Source organism: Haliotis rubra, unplaced genomic scaffold (assembly GCF_003918875.1).
Source record: "Haliotis rubra isolate DU_JTF1 unplaced genomic scaffold, ASM391887v1 Scf653, whole genome shotgun sequence".
Lineage (NCBI taxonomy): Eukaryota > Metazoa > Mollusca > Gastropoda > Lepetellida > Haliotidae > Haliotis > Haliotis rubra.
In genome coordinates this window covers 136,402-155,533 of record NW_025767361.1, presented here as the reverse complement: position 1 = coordinate 155,533, position 19,132 = coordinate 136,402, and the positions used below count along the sequence as shown (strand labels likewise).

At 40.0% G+C, this 19,132-nt stretch overlaps 1 protein-coding gene and 2 long non-coding RNA genes across 3 annotated transcripts in view; all 3 read right to left on the bottom strand.

Annotated features, from left to right (window-relative positions):
* Nucleotides 1-6,438: 6,438 nt before the first annotated feature.
* On the bottom strand, nt 6,439-7,045 carry LOC124257237. The gene is made up of 2 exons (XR_006893217.1): nt 6,969-7,045; nt 6,439-6,609 (listed from the first exon to the last, which is right to left on the bottom strand). It is a non-coding gene; the product is annotated as an uncharacterized LOC124257237 (long non-coding RNA).
* Nucleotides 7,046-8,021: 976 nt separating this feature from the next.
* LOC124257234 lies at nt 8,022-9,439 on the bottom strand. The gene is made up of 3 exons (XR_006893214.1): nt 9,376-9,439; nt 8,559-8,650; nt 8,022-8,073 (listed from the first exon to the last, which is right to left on the bottom strand). It is a non-coding gene; the product is annotated as an uncharacterized LOC124257234 (long non-coding RNA).
* Nucleotides 9,440-11,537: 2,098 nt separating this feature from the next.
* The window catches only part of LOC124257240, a 35,791-nt gene continuing 28,196 nt past the window's right edge, over nt 11,538-19,132 (bottom strand). The window contains 6 exon segments of the mRNA XM_046691253.1: nt 11,538-11,664; nt 12,171-12,262; nt 12,977-13,130; nt 13,626-13,679; nt 13,681-13,810; nt 14,192-14,341. Coding sequence (XP_046547209.1) covers nt 11,566-11,664; nt 12,171-12,262; nt 12,977-13,130; nt 13,626-13,679; nt 13,681-13,810; nt 14,192-14,341 — 679 coding nt within the window. The 3' untranslated portion in view covers nt 11,538-11,565.

The following is a 19,132-nucleotide window of genomic DNA, read 5'->3' as shown; positions in this document are numbered from 1 at the left end:
GACTGGAATACAGAAACATTTTCATCGCATGGAGATGGCACTCAGATCTCACCGACAATTGTTGTTACTGCATATGAAAGATATGATAGAAAGGCTTCAGCTTGTCTTACTCACTTAAAGGAAGTCGGAAATGATGATGTGTTTCGTAACTTCAAACGATTGGTTGCTTCAAATTCATTTCCCTTGGATAATACTGCGTTCATGCTGTTTCCTATTCACTCGATAACACCGTACTGATGAGTGAGTGAGTGATTATGATTTTACTCCGCCTTTAGCAATATATCAGCAATATCACGGCGGGGGACACCTGAAATGGGCTTCACAACCGTACTGATGAGATGCAGCGAGGTTCCAAAATGTTTTTGGAGGATTGGGCTAAAATTGTTCAAAGGGAATTTTTTGAAATTCATGTCAGGCACAGTGACAGCGGGAAAAGTCCCTACAGGTGTGCATGTCCTAATGATTCCAAATAAACTTCGTAGTTCCTGATAGGACTGCTCTGGACAGAATGAAAGGTCCTCTTGAAGACAACCAACTTGTACCTGCTTGCATTATGCAAATGCTGGACATGATTGCTGTAACTGACCCAGAACAAGTTAACACTTACAAAATGTGTATTACTGGAATCAAAATCAAATCCTGTACGGGTGGAAAGTTAGGGGATGTTGATTTATGGGGGTTTGAGGAACATCTGACTCTCATCGGAAACTATCACACGAAACTGGTATTTTGAAATGTTGTGAAGAATGTGTTAATTGATTGGAAATTCGTGGATTAGAACAGGTTACCGAATGTTCAGATGAACAAAAAAGAGTAGTTCTAGTCGTTGATTCATGGTGCCATTAGGATTTGCAGTGGTCACGTGAGAACTCAAAGTTGGAAAACCTCTTGCACTTGACAAATTTCTGAAAGCTGTAACTGGTGATTGGAGACAGGCCAGATATGCTTTCGTAATAAGGTCTCTCAAAATCAGCATGTTCCAGATAATCTGTGCCATCGAAAAACTCCTACACGGCATAGATAAACTCAGGCTTCTTGTTGCACAATGAAACAATATATCACACTTTATACATATGAATAATAACGAAAACAAACACATTTACATCACATCATAATCATGATAATGACAATTCTAATTCAACTTAGTATGTAACACGAGTTCTGATTGGTCAATGCTATAAATTTCCGACCGTTTAATCAGCATATACGGTCGCAATTTGAAAACCCATTCACCGAAACCTTTGAATGCATCCCTACACTATTGGGGTAACGTTGTTTTCCAGGACATTATCATTTTGTTTTCGAGGATTGGGCTAAAATTGTTCAAAGGGAATTTTTTTTAATTCAGGTCAGGCACAGTCCCTACAGGTGTGCATGTCCTAATGATTCCAAATAAACTTCGTAGTTCCTGATAGGACTGCTCTGGACAGAATGAAAGGTCCTCTTGAAGACAACCAACTTGTACCTGCTTGCATTATGCAAATGCTGGACATGATTGCTGAAAGTGACCCAGAACAAGTTAACACTTACAAAATGTGTATTACTGGAATCAAAATCAAATCCTGTACGGGTGGAAAGTTAGGGGATGTTGATTTATGGGGGTTTGAGGAACATCTGACTCTCATCGGAAACTATCACACGAAACTGGTATTTTGAAATGTTGTGAAGAATTTGTGAATTGATAGGAAATTCGTGGATTAGAACAGGTTACCGAATGTTCAGATGAACAAAAAAAAGAGTAGTTCTAGTCGTTGATTCATGGCGCCATTAGGATTTGCAGTGGTCACGTGAGAACTCAAAGTTGGAAAACCTTTTGCACTTGACAAATTTCTGAAAGCTGTAACTGGTGATTGGAGACAGGCCAAATATGCTTTCGTAATAAGGTCTCTCAAAATCAGCATGTTCCAGATAATCTGTGCCATCGAAAAACTCCTACACGGCATAGATAAACTCAGGCTTCTTGTTGCACAATGAAACAATACATCACACTTTATACATATGAATAATAACGAAAACAAACACATTTGCATCACATCATAATCATGATAATGACAATTCTAATTCAACTAAGTATGTAACACGAGTTCTGATTGGTCAATGCTATAAATTTCCGACCGTTTAATCAGCATATACGGTCGCAATTTGAAAACCGATTCACCAAAACCTTTGAATGCATCCCTACACTATTGGGGTAACGCTGTTTTGCAGGACATTGTCATTTGCAGAAGCCATTGGTCAATTAACTCCCCTATCCAGCTAAAATGGGTGGAATTTGTGTTAAAAAAGACAAAACAGTATCATAAATTTAGTTTTAAGTTCAAACAACTTACTCGCAACGGGCTGTTGACCCAACACTGTTAGATAATGAAACAAGATTTATGACGTCATTATGGAGCGTGACGTCACCTGCTTTTGACAACAGAACTGATAATGGCCCATAGTTGAGGAATCAGCGGGCCGCTCATTTCTGTAACTAGAGGGCGGTTTCATCATAATTCCGTCCATTTTATCTATAATACTATGATCTATTCATCATTGTCAGATTTAGTCTGTGTGCACATAATAAACGTGTGTAGTTTGAAAAGGGAACTACTTTCTCTGGCGATGGTGTAAGTTCGAGGAGTGATATGATTAACCTTTGACCTAGAGCAACTTTGACCTGGTATAAATAATAAATATCTTTCACGAAAAAACAGCGTAAAATGAGTTTAATTAGAATGGGGATAACTGTACTGTGTTTGACGAATTGGGGACGTATACCGGTGGTTCTATAGCCGCAAACGCGTCGCCGATATAACGTTAAATTTGCGGCCATATAACCACCGGTATACGTCCCCAATTCGTCAAACACAGATCAGTTATCCCCTAATTATATAAACCTATAGTTACAATTTAATAACGATATTCACCAAAGTTAGAATTATCCAATATCGAGTTTGTTGACATGTGTCTGAGACAACAATCTATGAACAGATGACTAAGATTCTGTAAAATTGCAGTAAATAAATTCTTCGAATTTTTAAGGAATATCATGTATTCCTTCACGGTTTGCGATAACAAGCTTTGAAGATATACTAGAACTATATATACATACGTTGAATGTGTCCAAAATGCCAATAAAGCCCACCTTTAAATAAGCTCTCAGTCAGGACGTTATTCAGATATGCGCTTTATTCCATACAGAGAAACAAACGGTTTCGGCTATAATCCAGTAAAGTGATGCTGCATTGTTGCGAGTGAACTCATTGATAACGTCATAACTAAACAACTTTGGAACATGAAAATTCACACATACATTGTAAAATCCATTACGTATAGAATACTGGTAGCTCTCGCTCTGGCTGACATGATGGTATATGTGTGTAAAAGCGAAAGTGCACAAGCTGGTCGAATTTGGCTCGATGCGCAAGAGGTGAAAACAATTGTGTTTTCATTAACATACAGATATCTCGCTAATAATTAATGTAAATGTTATATCCAAGTTATCTAATGTTGAAGAGTAGCCTATCTGCATGTGAAATTATACTGTACTTTGCCTTTAAATCAACTTTTTTGATCGAGCATACCTGTTCAGACGACATTTCTGTCAACCAAAGCACGAACGTACAGCGCACTAAATCCGGTTTGCACTGTATGAGATCATACACTGTGGGTCTGATGTACGCCTCTTTGTAGCAGTGTTATCCCTCGCCTACCGGCTCAAGGAACACTGCTACAACAGGCGTACATCAGACCGTATTACCCTCGAGAGAAGCATACAACTTATAGTGTCTCATTGGACATATAATCATGAACAGATATTAAAGATGATGATCCTCAAATCAGATCCTTTGTGATGAAGGAATCATAATCAAGCATGTCTTGCTTAACTGTATTGATTTCCATTACAAGGGATCGATATTTCAAATCATCTTTGAAGGATCTTTTCATAGTATTAGTTCATTTAATAATTGGATTTTAAAAATTTACTGAATTAATTAATAGATTTTGATGTACAAGTGTTTTATTTTGTATACAGGCAAATCATAATTGAGATTGCTAGTGGCTGATTGGGGTTGAAGTATTCTAAAACCTTTTCCCATGAGAAGGTACCGCAAGACCATATAATTCGAAGAATTAAAGTATGTGTCGCTGTATTTCATTGTAGAATATTTGTTGATATTAACTATTGGCTAAGCCTGCCAAGTATCGCCAGCAGCAAGAGTGATGGTGAAAATCCAGCTGTGCACCATGTAGGAGTGAGTGAGTGAGTGAGTGACACTGCTTTTAGCAATATGCCAGCAATATGGCGGGGGACACCAGAAATGGGCTCACTCATTACACCCATGGGAATTGTACCGGGTCTTCGGTGTGATGAGTGGATGTTTTAACCACTAGGCTACCCCTCGCTTTTTCTGGTTATATACTAGGTCTAGTGAGTGAGTTTAGTTTTACGCCGCACTCAGAAATATTCCAGCTATATGGCGGCGGTCTGTAAGATAATCGAGTCTGGACCAACAATATGAGCATCGATCTACACAACTGGGAACAGATGTGTCAACCAAGTCAGTGAGCCTGACCTCCCGATCTCGTTAGTCGCCTCTTACGACAAGTATGGGTTGCTGAAGATCAATTCTAACCCAGACCTTCACGGGTTACTAGTTCTACAAACAAATATGTGGTAGTCTAGCTAGATTACTGTCCTTAGATATCAGGGTCTTAGTCTAAAATATATGTTACAAGTGTATAAACGAGTGTTTGCCACTAATATGGCAATGTCCCCCGCCGCTAAAGAAGAACGAAATATTTACATATTTACTACTTTTTATATTTTTGTCAGATAAAAGATGCCTGAAATGAGTGGTGTCTGTATAATCACCTAATGTAGGCTGTCAACATACTTGAAAACATTGGGTACAACAGTTCATGAGATATTGCGTTAACAAGAGTTTAAAAAGTGGTCAAAGTGGCGTGTTGACCTTGAAAATAAGGTCAAGGTCACCCAAAATCGACTGGTGTCTACGTAATCCCCCAATGTAGGCTGTCACCAAATTTGAAGACATTGGGTACAACAGTTCATGAGATATCGTGTTAACAAGAATTTAAAAAGTGGTCAAAGTGGCGTGGTGACCCTCGAAGATGAAGTCAAGGTCACCAATATCGACTGTGTTGTCTGCGTAATCCCCAGTGTAGGCTGTCACCAAATTTGAAGACATTGGGTACAACAGTTCATCGAGATATCGTGTTAACAAGTATTTGAAAAGTGGTCAGCAGAAGTGGCGTGGTGACCTCGAAGATGAGGTCAAGGTCACCAATATCGACTGTTGTCTGCGTAATCCCCCAGTGTAGGCTGTCACCAAATTTGAAGACATTGGGTACAATAGTTCCTCGAGATATTGCGTTAACAAGAGTTTGAAAAGTGGTCTGTGTCGTGGTGACCTTGAAGATAAGGTCACGGTCACCCAAATTGACTGGTGTCTACGTAATCCTCCAGTGTAGGCTGTCACCAAATTTGAAGACATTGGCGACAATAGTTCATTAGATATCGTGTTAACAAGAGTTTGAAAAGTGGTCAAAGTCTGTCATCCCCAGGGGTGACCTTGAAAATAAGGTCAAGGTCACCAAAATCGACTTCGTGGTGTCTGAATCATTCGGTCGAATGCAGGCTGTCACCAAATTTGGAGACATTGGGTACAACATTTCATGAGATATCGCGTATCAAGAGTTGGAAAAGTGGTCAGTGTCGTGGTGACCTTGAAAATAAGGTCAAGGTCATCCAAATGGACTGGTGTTCGCGTAATCCCCCAATGCAGGCTGTCATCAAATTTGAAAACATTGGGTACAACAGTTCATGAGATATCGCGGTAACAAGAATCGGGACGTACGGACGGACGCAGCTGAATACATAGTTCCCCGTTCCGGCGGGGAAATTAGCGTAGATATGACATGGCTGAAAACATGTAAACCATCAACTAATGACTGGAGGTAATAGTTCATGGTCTGGAGTTTGTCCACATATTTAATAATATGTGCCCTCATGTTTGATAGTTTTTAACGCTTTTATGTATCATGATATATGTCACATATATAATACATGTAATGATTTCTGATCCATGCCGGTTATGATATATACATAACAAACAACAGTAACTGATATTACAAAGAAATAAGTAGCTCAATGCTGAAACAATGACTTTATGTGCCATTGTAGAAACATCTCAGGTTTTAGCAAGTATCTGGCAAATGAAGATGCATGTTGATTGAAAACATATCTATAAAATTACAAGAATTTGGAATTTAGAACCAAATACACAGAACACTAAACCAACCTCACTTACTAATGCCAAAACCAGATTCACAATATGTGACCACGTTAAAAGTCTTAGGAATTCAAGGCCATTTTTAAAATTGTTGGATCACAACTACACCAACTCTATTTTGCAGTTTGTTTAAATTAAATATTTTAAAAATGATTTATTCTCTTCCATTAATACATGACACATTACACACTGAATTTGATTCAAATCCATGATGTTCAATGGCGATAATTGATCTGTTATAGTTCATTCAGTACATCACAGTTATAGTGTCTTGTTACTTGTCCTTTACATAGAAATTCCAAATATGCGCCTTCAATTTCACCGCCTTCGTGGTGTAGTGGTTAGAGCGTCCGCCCGGAGAGCAGAAGGTCGCGGGTTCGATCCCCGACCGCGTCATACCAAAAGACGTTAAAATATGGTACTTGTTGGTCCCTACCTGGCGCTTGGCATTAATGGGTACAACAAGGACTGGTCGGCTCGGAGTCAGTATAATGTGTCTGAGTGGGGTATTCATGCTTCACTGCGGCATGGTATCTCAGTGGGCTAGCACTATAAAACCAGCTTAAGTCTGGGCTAGTACAAGCAGCCGCACATACACACGCATACACGTCGTCATATGAGCGAAATATTCTCAAGCACGACGTAAAACCCAATTTCACCTCATCTCACCTTCAGTTTTCAAAAAGCTTTCACATAATTCAAAATGAATCACACCATTGATGAGGCTGAAAACTCAGCTCCAACTGTGAACCTCCCAAACCTGTCATCCAGCAATACAGTCCGTTTGAGACAAAATGATACCGATGAATAGCACTCTAACACAAAAACAAATAGACATAAAAGAATGAAACCAACATGGACTGCAATAAAAACAACAGACCAACTCTAGAAAAAATTGCAGAATTTTTGTCACAAAAATAAAAAAGTTGTTTAAGAAACTGTCATCATTTATTTGTGCGTTTTCCCAGATTGTTACAATGGAGCAGTGCCACGCTTTTCCAGCTGTTGCCACTGCGCCCCCTTGTCACAAACTGGGAAAAACGCACAAATAATTGATGACAGTTTCTTAAACAACTTTTATTTTTGTGACAAAAATTCTGCAATTTTTCTAGAGTTGGTCTGTTGTTTTTATTGCAGTCCGCGTTGGTTTGATTGTTTTATGTCTGTTTGTTTATGTGTTAGATTGCAATTCATCGGAGTTTTTTTGTCTCAAACGGACTGTAGCGATCCAACTATAGCCCACTTGGATAAGTAACAAACAAATGTTAACTGATACAGCCACCTTAAAGAAGCAGCTGTCATTGAAATACTTTCTGGATAAATACTGAGGAAGATCAAGCGACGTCATCAGCTTCAGAGGACTGTGACTACTGATATCATACTCACAGGACAACTAACTCCATTTGGGGAAATATTAAGATCATGGTTCCGACCACAAAAGTGAAATCACTGATGATGTCTAAGTCGGAATAAGCGGAAAGCTCTGAATTAACTTGCTAGGCTTTTTGGGAGAGATTTCTTAAGAAAAACTGACCCTTTGTAGGTCTAGTCCTATTCCTGACAATACACAACTATTTATGGAAACACTGTAAATGGTAAAAGGTATCACAAGATATATTCCTTATATTACAATATTTCTGGACAATAGCATTCCTGTTTTTTTATTCTTAGGGTTCAGGGAATCCAGCTTGACATTGGTCTTCATGGAAACCTTCTTCTTGACTGCTTCCTTGGCCAATATTCCTCTCTCAGACATGTCAGTCTCCAGGAAGCCCTGCAAGCAGTGGATGAAACAGGCAAATTGGTAAAAACTATTGTCTTGATTTTTAAGCTGGTACCTTTTAAAGTTATTATTATCTTAATTTCAGGATATTTGACATTGTACTTCAGGAAGGCATTCAATGCAATAACATCTCATTACAATAGCATTATATCCCATTACAATAGCATTATATCTCATTTCAATAGCATTATATCTCATTACAATAGCATTATATCTCATTACAATAGCATTATATCAAAATGAAATCATGTTTCTCTTTTCGTTTTTTTTATGAGTTAAATATATATTCCTCAATAAAGTCAACATCCTGATTTATAACAATATTAACATCAATTGGAAAATTTTGATCTATGTAACTCAATCCTCCTGATCAAAATGACGTTCCTATGAAAAGAATGTGTTACTGCGGATGTATTCCATCTACTATAGTCGTAGTAGTGATCGTAGTGAATGTGAAGCCAGCTCCAGTTGCTTACCTTCACTGCAGTGCCGACGCCGTTCAGATCTAGGAGGAATGTGTCATGGCCGTACATGGAGTTGAGTTCGTAAAAGGTAACGGCGTCGTTACCTGGAAAAGATTAGTGCTAACATAAGAATGCCACAACAATTATTTCAAAAGGACACCGACAGTCACAAAAACAACACCTAGAATACCAGCATCACAAACCCTGACGTGCACAACAGACATAACCACACAATCAACATTTGGACTTATTTTCTTAGAATCTAAATCTGTCACTCTCCTATGTCGGAAACATACTAATAGAAAAAAGACAATATGAGTTATCTCCCCTGGTCCTGGACTGAAAGTGGGACCGATCCATCGCAACCCTCAGAGGAACTATGCTTCACTGTCTGAAGCCCATTCAGGCAAGGTCTTGACATACAATATTTGCCCTACTAAATACCCAACCCTGCAAGTGCTCCTTAAGTAACACAAGCCTTTATAAGCATCTGAAAAAGTATGCCTGGAAATTTACCTGAAAATGTAGATTTTCTTATCAATGATGCAGAAATGCAGGAGTATTGAAAAAAGTTCAGTTTCATGGACAGTTGAACTAAATCTATTCTCTACAGCTTTATCTCATCCAACAATGTTGAGCTTTTGTATATTATAAACAGTGCAAACCTTTGTCAATTTTCTTCAGGGTGCTTGTTATAGTTACTATGGTACTGATATCCTCACTATCCTACCTGCATCCTGTAACACCTGGCCCCCCATCCTACCTGCATCCTGTAACACCTGGCTCCCCATCCTACCTGCATCCTGTAACACCTGGCTCCCCATCCTACCTGCATCCTGTAACACCTGGGCCAGTTTGCGCTGTTGCCATATGGGGAACAATATGTCGGTCTGCACGCCAATGACCATCGCTGGACAGGTCACTTGAGATAGCCCCTCCCTCTTAACGAATCAAAGCTAAACATGTAAACCATCAACTAATGACTGGAGGTAATAGTTCATTGTGTGGAGTTTGTCCACATATTTAATAATATGTGCCCTCATGTTTGATAGTTTTTAACGCTTTTATGTATCATGATATATGTCACATATATGATATATGTAATGATTTCTGATCCATGCCGGTTATGATATATACAAAACAAACAACAGTAACTGATATTACAAAGAAATAAGTAGCTCAATGCTGGAAACAATGACTATATGTGCCATTGTAGAAAAATCTCAGGTTTAAGCAAGTGTCTGGCAAATGAAGATGCATGTTGATTAAAAATATATCTATAAAATTACAAGAATTTGGAATTTACAACCAAATACATAGAACACAAAACCAACCTCACTTCCTAATGCCAAAAACCAGATTCACAATATGTGACCATGTTAGAGGCAACTTTGCATAAAGTCTTGGAATTCAAGGCCATTTTTTAAATTGTTGGATCACAACTACACCAACTCTATTTTTAGTTTGTTTAAATTAAATATTTGAAAAAATGATTTATTCTCTTCCATTTATACATGACACATTACACACTGAATTTGTTTCAAATCCATGATGTTCAATGGCGATAATTGATCTGTTATCGTTGATTCAGTACATCACAGTTATAGTGTCTTGTTACTTGTCCTTTACATAGAAATTCCAAATATACTCCTTCAGTTTTCACCGCCTCCGTGGTGTAGTGGTTAGAGCGTCCGTCCGGAGAGCGGAAGGTCGCGGGTTCGATTCCCGACCGCGTCATACCAAAAGACGTTAAAATATGGTACTTGTTGGTCCCTGCCTGGCGCTCGGCATTAATGGGTACAACAAGGACTGGTCAGCTCGGAGTCAGTATAATGTGTCTGAGTTGGGTATTCATGCTTCACTGCGGCATGGTATCTCAGTGGGCTAGCACTATAAAACCAGCTTAAGTCTGGGCTAGTACAAGCAGCCGCACATACACATACACACACATGCACGTCGTCATATGAGCGAAATATTCTCAAGCACGACGTAAAACCCAATTTCACCTCACCTCACCTTCAGTTTTCAAAAAGCTTTCACATAATTCAAAATGAATCACACCATTGATGAGGCTGAAAACTCAGCTCCAACTGTGAACCTCCCAAACCTGTGATCCAGCAATACAGTCCATTTGATACAAAATGATACCGATGAATACCAATCTAACACAAAAACAAATAGACATAAAAGAATGAAACCAACATGGACTGCAATAAAAACAACAGACCAACTCTAGAAAAAATTGCAGAATTTTTGTCACAAAAATAAAAAAGTTGTTTAAGAAACTGTCATCATTTATTTATGTGTTTTCCCAGATTGTTACAAGGGAGCAGTGGCAACCAAAGGAACAGCGCGAAAAGCGAGATGCGCCTGCAACAAACTTTTGAGCTGGCGAGATGACACCCCAACTGCACAGGCAGTGCGCTGGATGTACTTAGTAGTTGCATAATTGGGTCTCCCCTGTCATTTTCATCCTTGAAGAAATCATAGACTTTGTAACTTATAGACTTAACTTCGGGAGCAAATTTCATTTTCTCTCACTTGGTCTCAAACGGACTGTAGAAAACGATCCAACTATAGACCCACTTGGATAAGTAACAAACAAATGTTAACTGATACAGCCACCTTAGAAAAGCAGCTGTCATTGAAATACTTTCTGGATAAATACCGAGGAAGATCAAGCAACGTCATCAACTTCAGAGGACTGTGACTACTGATATCATATTCACAGGACAACTCACTCCATTTGGGGAAATATTAAGATCATGGTTCCAAGTAAAATCATTTCAAAATTTAGAATGCACAAAAGTGAAATCACTGATGATGTCTAAGTTGGAACAAGCAAAGCTCGAATTAACTTGCTAGGCTTTTTTGGGAGAGACTTGTAGGTCTAGTCTTATTCCTGACAATACACAACTGTTTATGGAAACCTTGTAAATGGTAAAAGGCATCACTTGATATATTCCTTATATTACAATATTTCTGGACAATAGCATTCCTGGTTTTGGATTCTCTGGGTTCAAGAATCCAGCTTGACATTGGTCTTCATGGAAACCTTCCTCTTGACTGCTTCCTTGGCCAGTATTCCTCTCTCAGACATGTCCGTCTCCAGGAAGCCCTGCAAGCAGTGGATGACACAAGTAAATTGGTAAAAACTATTGTCTTGATTTTAAAATTGGTACCTTTTAAAGTTATTATTATCTTAATTTCAGGATATTTTAACATTGTACTTCAGCAAGGCATTCAATGCAATAACATCTCATTACAATAACATTATATCTCATTACAATAGCATTATATCTCATTACAATAGCTTTATATCTCATTACAATAGCATTATATCAAAATGAAATCATGTTCCTCTTTTAGGGTTTTTTATGAGTTAAAATATATTCCTCAATAAAGTCACCATCCTGATTGTAACAATATTAACATGAATAGGAAAATTTGTTATTTAAATTTTAATTTTTCCATTGACATTTGCTGCAAATTTGATGTATGTAACTCCATCGTCCTGATCAAAATGAAGTTCCTATGAAAAGAACATGTTACTGCGGATGTATTCTATCTACTATAGTCGTAGTAGTGATCGTAGTGAATGTGAAGCCAGCTCCAGTTGCTTACCTTCACTGCAGTGCCAACGCCGTTCAGATCTAGGAGGAATGTGTCATGCCCGTACATGGAGTTGAGTTCGTAAAAGGTAACTACATCGTTACCTGTAAAAGATTAGTGCTAACATTAGAATGACACAACACTTATTTCAAAAGGACACTGACAGTCACCAAAACACACCTAGAATACCGGCGTCACAAAGCCTGAAGTGCACAACAGACATAACCACACAATCAACATTTGGACTTATTTTCTTAGAATCTAAATCTGTCACTCTCCTATGTTGGAAACATACTAATAGAAAAAAGACAATATGAGTTATCACCCCTGGTCCTGGACTGAAAGTGGGACCGATCCATCGAAATCCTCAGACGAACTATGCTTCACTGTCTGAAGCCCATTCAGGCAAGGTCTTGACATACAATATTTGCCCTACTAAATACCCAACCCTGCAAGTGCTCCTTAAGTAACACAAGCCTGCAACCTATTTTTATAAGCATCTGAAAAAATATGCCTGGAAATTATTATCCATGATGCAGAAATGCAGGAGTATTGAAAAAAGTTCAGTTTCTTGGACAGTTGAACTAAATCTATTCTCTTCAGCTTTATCTCATCCAACAATTTTGAGCTTGTTTATATTATAAACAGTGCAAACTTTTGTCAATTTTCTTCAGGGTACTTGTTATAGTTACTATGGTACTGATATCCTCACTATCCTACCTGCATCTGTAACACCTGGCTCCCCATCCTACCTGCAGCCTGTAACACATGGCTCCCCATCCTACCTGCATCCTGTAACACATGGCTCCCCATCCTACCTGCAGCCTGTAACACCTGGGCCAGTTTGCGCTGTTCCCATATGGGGAACAAGATGTCGGTCTGGACGCCAATGACCATCGCTGGACAGGTCACTTGAGATAGCCCCACCTCTAATGAATCAAAGCCCTCAGATACATCAAACAGATCCATTGCCTGAAATGAACCATACATTTGTGACTTGATATCAGTTTGATTGGTATATATATTTACTGAAGAAATTAAAAAGCAGCTTATGTTTCTGCAGCTTGTTACAATGATTACTCCCACTGAACACAGCAATGAGGACTCTGGTCATCCAGGGCTGGGCAAAGGCAATGGCTGACAGAATAAACCTTTGAAACAACTATGAAAGTTTGTCAAGTCTTCAGTGTTTGGTTAAGACTAAAGCAAAAGTGAGTGAGTGAGTGAGTTCTTTTAGCAATATCACTGCGGCGGCAGACACTGGAAATGGGCTTGTACCCATGTGGGGAATCGAACCCGGGTCTTTATCATAATCACCTAGCTCCATCTCCCTGAATATCCCAGGACCACCAATGAGGAACCATTATCCACCAATACACCCCTATTACACAGTTCACACTATAAACCACTGCTATTCTTCATTTCCTAAACAGGCTCAAACTGTATCCCCTACAAACAAGTACCAACCTTTGACATATACAGGAGAGAATTAGGGTCGAACTTGTTGCTGAAGCTTTCTCCCTTGATGCTCCAGGTAGCTTTCTATGTGGAACGTGGGGCACAGAGACGGGGGATCTCTGTCGTTGATACGACCACGCCCAAACCTCTGGTCCCACTCGGGACCACTGCGATAGGTCAGGGTGGCAATTTCCCTGAGAAAATAACACACCACAAAGTTAAGCTATTGCAAGATCGATGTTACTGAATCATAATAGTTTGAAACAGGTATCAGTGTTGCGATACATATTACGATATATCGGTTGCTAAAGTGTTTGACAGAGATCATCACTGATTGGTTAATCCACATACTGAAGTAAATATTATGATGTCAAAGTATGCATTTCAATTTTGAAGAGAAACATCATTTGAGAATAATTTCCATGTAAATTATATTTTAAAAATTCTTTGCAAGGCTGATTGCAGTATACCTGTAATAGGATCTGAGTAAGCACATGATTTTGACGTCATTCTCGCCACCATTGTAAATTATTTAAAAAAAACCCAGCTTTCTAATGGTCATGGCTATTGCTCACCTGGCCAGTTTCATTCCGATCTTGGGGAAATCTCCGTCGTAGTAGTGACCTTTGTTCCAGTTGTGGTCACTCATGATGCACTTTCGCTGGAGGTAGCGGAAGGCGATGGCGGAAGGATGGGACTGAGCACAGGAAGATTTCGAAATCAACCTGACCAACATACAATCATGGCTGGTAAACATTCTGACTTTCTACATGTGCATTAAATAAAATATTTAAACATTACAAAATATATGTAATCTTGTCCTTTTATAAGATGAAATAATTTATCAGATTAAACAGGAAATATTGTTACCCTTGAAACTTGGCATTTGCTTGCTCAGAAAGATATTGTCACTGTTGACCTTAGCAGTTATTTTCCAAATAGTAAGATAAACTTTAGCTATAGATACTATGGATTTTAAACAAGTAAAGGACATTTTTTTGTAACTGTCAACAACCAAAGTTCAGTCATTCTCAAAGAAACTTGCCCCATGTTTTATTATCTGACCTTAGGTCCTTAGAACCTTTTTTGTTTGTTTGTTAATTAACACTCTGCTCAGCAATCTTTAGCTAAATGATGGTGATCTATAAATAACTTAGTTTGAACCAGACAATCCTGTGAGCATCTGTCTTTGCAACCAGGATATGATGACATGATTCAGCCAAGTCTGTGAGACTGACTACCCGATTCCGTTAATCGCCTCAGGCATGGTTGGCCACAGACCTATCTAACCGACTTAAGCTGACCTTGACCTTGGCAGGATAGACGTCAAACTGGCTGGTAGGAGCAAAGGATTAGGTGGTTGGGAGGTGTGGGCACTTCAGTAATAACGAATTTTAACAAACAGAATTTAACTTAACCTATTTCACGTATGACAGCTGGACATTTATATTTGTGTTTGGGTGATTCTGATTCATTGCTATTAAGGATACTGGACACCACTCATCAACTAAAACCACCTACTCAGGGGCGGAAATAACTCTAAAATTGCTAGTGTACTCCGGTACAGTGGCACATGTGAAATCACTTGCCCTGATAATTTTTACACTATACCGGCCGTTTTCTTGTTGAATTTTTCAAATAAACAACACAAATAACATTTGAAAGTCAACTGGACGCCGGTACAGTGTGATATTCTTAGTGAAAAACAAAACTTGTACTTTTGGGTTGTCTCATCTTTGACCCATACTCTCAGCACAAAGTTTGTGATCTAGGCTATAAGTTTTCAGATTTGAATTTGTGTAGCTGAGAGGGTTCCATCGTTGACCTCAAGGGCTGCTGCCACAATCTGAGTGTGGTTTACCTTGTAGGATTCAACCCCAAAAGCACTAGAATCTGTATTATCCCAAATATTTTATTTGATATCTTTCTAGACGGCATTGTATATTCACAGCATCAGCATTTTACATGTGATGATGAGAATTACCAGTAAAGGAAAAACAAAATGCTAATACTTGTTAGAAGATGTTAAGTATACTGAAAAACAATAAAAACTTATCATCAACTTTTAACTCGAAAATGTAATTTTCTGACTAAAATTGATATTTTATACTTATCCTGATTCATGCTTTTTTGCTTGCTCTCTTTCTCTTTGCGAACGATAGTGGAAACACTTGAATCCCTTTTTGAAGCTCCCTTCACAAAAGCGGACGTAAAATCACTCATCACGAGTAACCTCCCTTGCTCCTTTCCCCGGCTTCTCGTCACATGACCACCATGTTCTTGTCACTCTCTCCGTTCTTTGAGCCCGAAATCTGGATCTACGGTGAATCCAGAGTGCCCTGAGGGGAGGTTGGGAGGACTTAACCTCATAAGTCAGGATAAGTATAAAATATCAATTTTAGTCAGAAAATTACATATTTTTCCTTACCCTGACTCATGCTTTTTTGCTTGTAGAATCCAACGGAAGCAGGTGGTGGGTCAAGCCACCTCTGGATTCAACGGTTGATGATTTACGTCCTGCATACCCCCCATGGGAACTTTATATGGTACATGTCCTTTTTTCTTCCAGCTTGATATTCCGGTACGTGAGACTTCAGTCTGTATCTTCATAGATAGAGGGATGAAAAGGCACTTGAATTTTCGTCTCCTCGTCTTTGACCTTTGTAGATATACTTTCAATGCTCTGACAAGGCATAAGGATAGGTCATGTGTATCATGTGGGCCCAGGACTGTAGATAATGCTGGGATGTGGAACTGTCTGTCAGGTTGACTGGGCAGTTGATTCTTCGCTATGAAGTCCCATCTCAGTCCTAAGTGTACTATGTCACGATGACTTGATTCGAAGCATGTATTTCTGACATCTGTGTCGCTGTTGCCAAGGCAATCAGGAACAGAGTTTTATGTGTTAAAAAACTCAAAGGATGTCCGGTCTTAAAGGTTCGTAGGCGTCGCTGGTGAGATGCTGCAAGACTACGTTGAGATCCCAAACAGGAGCCTTGAAGCTCCGTTGTTGGTCTTCCAACTTGAAGGAACGCAGTAGTGCCAGTATCTCTGGTACTGTGGTCCGTTTGATTCACGTTCCATGGTGATCACCGTGCTGAGGGCCGCTGGGTATGTAGAAAGCGTTGAACCTTTCAAATGCCTCGTCTGTCATAGATGACATAAGTATTCCGCCACTAGAGGATGAGTTGCTGTCACCGCTGTGAAGCCTTTCCTCGATGCATAACGTTCAAATTCCTGCCATTTGTCATCATATAAGTTGCGAGTTGACCTGCGTAGAGCTAGTGTCACTGCTTTCGCTGCTCAGGCGGAATACCCTCTTTTCTTCAACCAAATTGTGATACGCTCCAGGCGTGTAGCTGGAACACTTTGGGGTTCCCGTGAACTTTTTTGGTGTGAGGATGGACGAGTAGTTTCGGCCACTCTGGTAGTGCTAAAGTTGGACTGCCGAGTTCGTTATGAAGACGGGAGACCAGACCCTCGCTGTCCAATAGGGCACTACCAAAATCAGTTGCAGTCTCTTCATCTGCCTGATTTTCTGTAGCACTCTTGTGGTATTAATGCTGGGGTGGAAACACGTAAGTGTTTAGTCCTTCCCAAGAGATGCTTAAAGCGTCTGTTGCCCAGGCTTGTGGATCGGGAAGCGGCGAGACGAATGGTGTTAACTGTTTGTATCAAACAGGTCTATCACCGGAGATCCTATCGTCTGTATGATGCATCAGAATTCTTCTGGATGTAACATCTATTCCATCAGGGATGGTTGTAATGGACGAGATAGTGCGTCTGCTATGACATTCTTGCCTGGAATGGCATGCCTTTATGTAGATGTTCAGGTCGTCGATGATACTGAACAGATGAAAACTGAGATCTAGAAGATTGGTTAATCTTGTTGATCCTTGCCTGTTGTTGTAGAACGTTACTTGTGGAGTTGTCTGTATGGATCATCAGCCGTGCGTTCTTTAGTACATTGGACCAATGTAGTAAGGCTTTGATTACTGCTTTCATTTCTAGCATGTTGGTGTGCAGACTCTGCTCGTGACTCGACCAATTCCCCGTTGCCATTCCGTTGTCGAGGTGAGCACCCCATCCTTGAAGTGATGCATCGACGTAGAAATGATTGTTGTAATCCGGCTCTAGTAAGTAGGTTCCTCCGCAGACATTCGACTTCCGAGTCCACTATAGCAGATATGGTTTCAAACTGTCCGGTAACCCGAAGGGTTCCAGATTGTTGACATGGGCGTTCGTAAACATTGTAGTGGCCGCAGTTGTAGTCGTCCTCTACGAATCATGTCTTTGAACTGAGGTGAGGAGGCCAAGAAGATACTGCCACTCTTGTAGTGGTAACGGAGCGAGTATTGTTCTCTGATGAGTCGGGGAGGGGTTGGGGGTTGGGGAGGAGACCACAGCTTGTCTTGTTCCAAACATCTCGTGACTTGAGGTGTGGTTTTTTCTGTAGCTCCATCTTTTGATGCTGGCATCAAGTGGAGCATTGACCCTTCTCCGTGTACGAGTAGTCCTTACAAGTACTGGGTCTAATCACTCATGCTAGCCTGTCCTAGACATGCGCATGGACTTAAGCTCTTACTCTCTCGAGTGGAGGCTTTCTCAAGTCACGTGATAAAGGGGTGAAATTTATCTCAGCGCCCTTGTGGAACCGTCAATTGTACACGACTTCCTGGCACGTGACTGACCGAGTTCTGCAAAGGGTGTGTCTCATGGACCAATCAGATTTCAGATGTGAGTTTGTGCGCAGGCCGTGTGACGTCACCGGTGTGGCAGGTAGATGATTCTCGTAGAATCTTGTGCAGTCGTTGATTTCTTCATCAACCCTCGGCTTTGTCCGCCGAAGTTACACGAGTGAACACGTGTATAGACGGCTGTAGTGGAAGTGCGCAAAAACTGCGACGCGTAGTATTGATGTAGGCAGACTGCACCCCTGTCTGTTGTGACTGTATTCTTCAAATGTACAATGTAGTTGTAGTGTCCAGTTGCGTTATCTTCTTATCTTTCACCTTGAAAGATCTATTACGGGGTTAATTGATGATCTTATAATCTCAAACCCTGAAGATATCATGAAGGACTCCGTATGATGAAGGGAAAATCTGCTAGCGTTGAACGGCATGCACTTTCGTGAAGAATACTGGAGAACGACTGGATCTGCTTCTATGGTAGAATCCTTCCTACTGAGATGCTGAACTGCGTTGAAGTCTATTGTGGACTGATAACGCCAACTGCCATTCGTTCAATCCTCCAGGCTTCTAACTGTTAATACTTCTGACTGTAAAGGATCTTCGCGAGGCCTTCATACGAGAGAGCTTGTCTTCATAGCTAATATTCCTTCGCGCAGGGCGACTGTCATCAGAGGGGGCAGTTCTGCTGAGCTGACGTTAGTAGAATTTTCAAAACTTCTAACTTCAGGCGATGCAGTTGGACAATTTCCTATCTGAGCATCTATAATGACGTGAGTCACTGTGTGTAGATCTGTACGTAGAGCTGCGTGTAAGTGAACGGTCCCT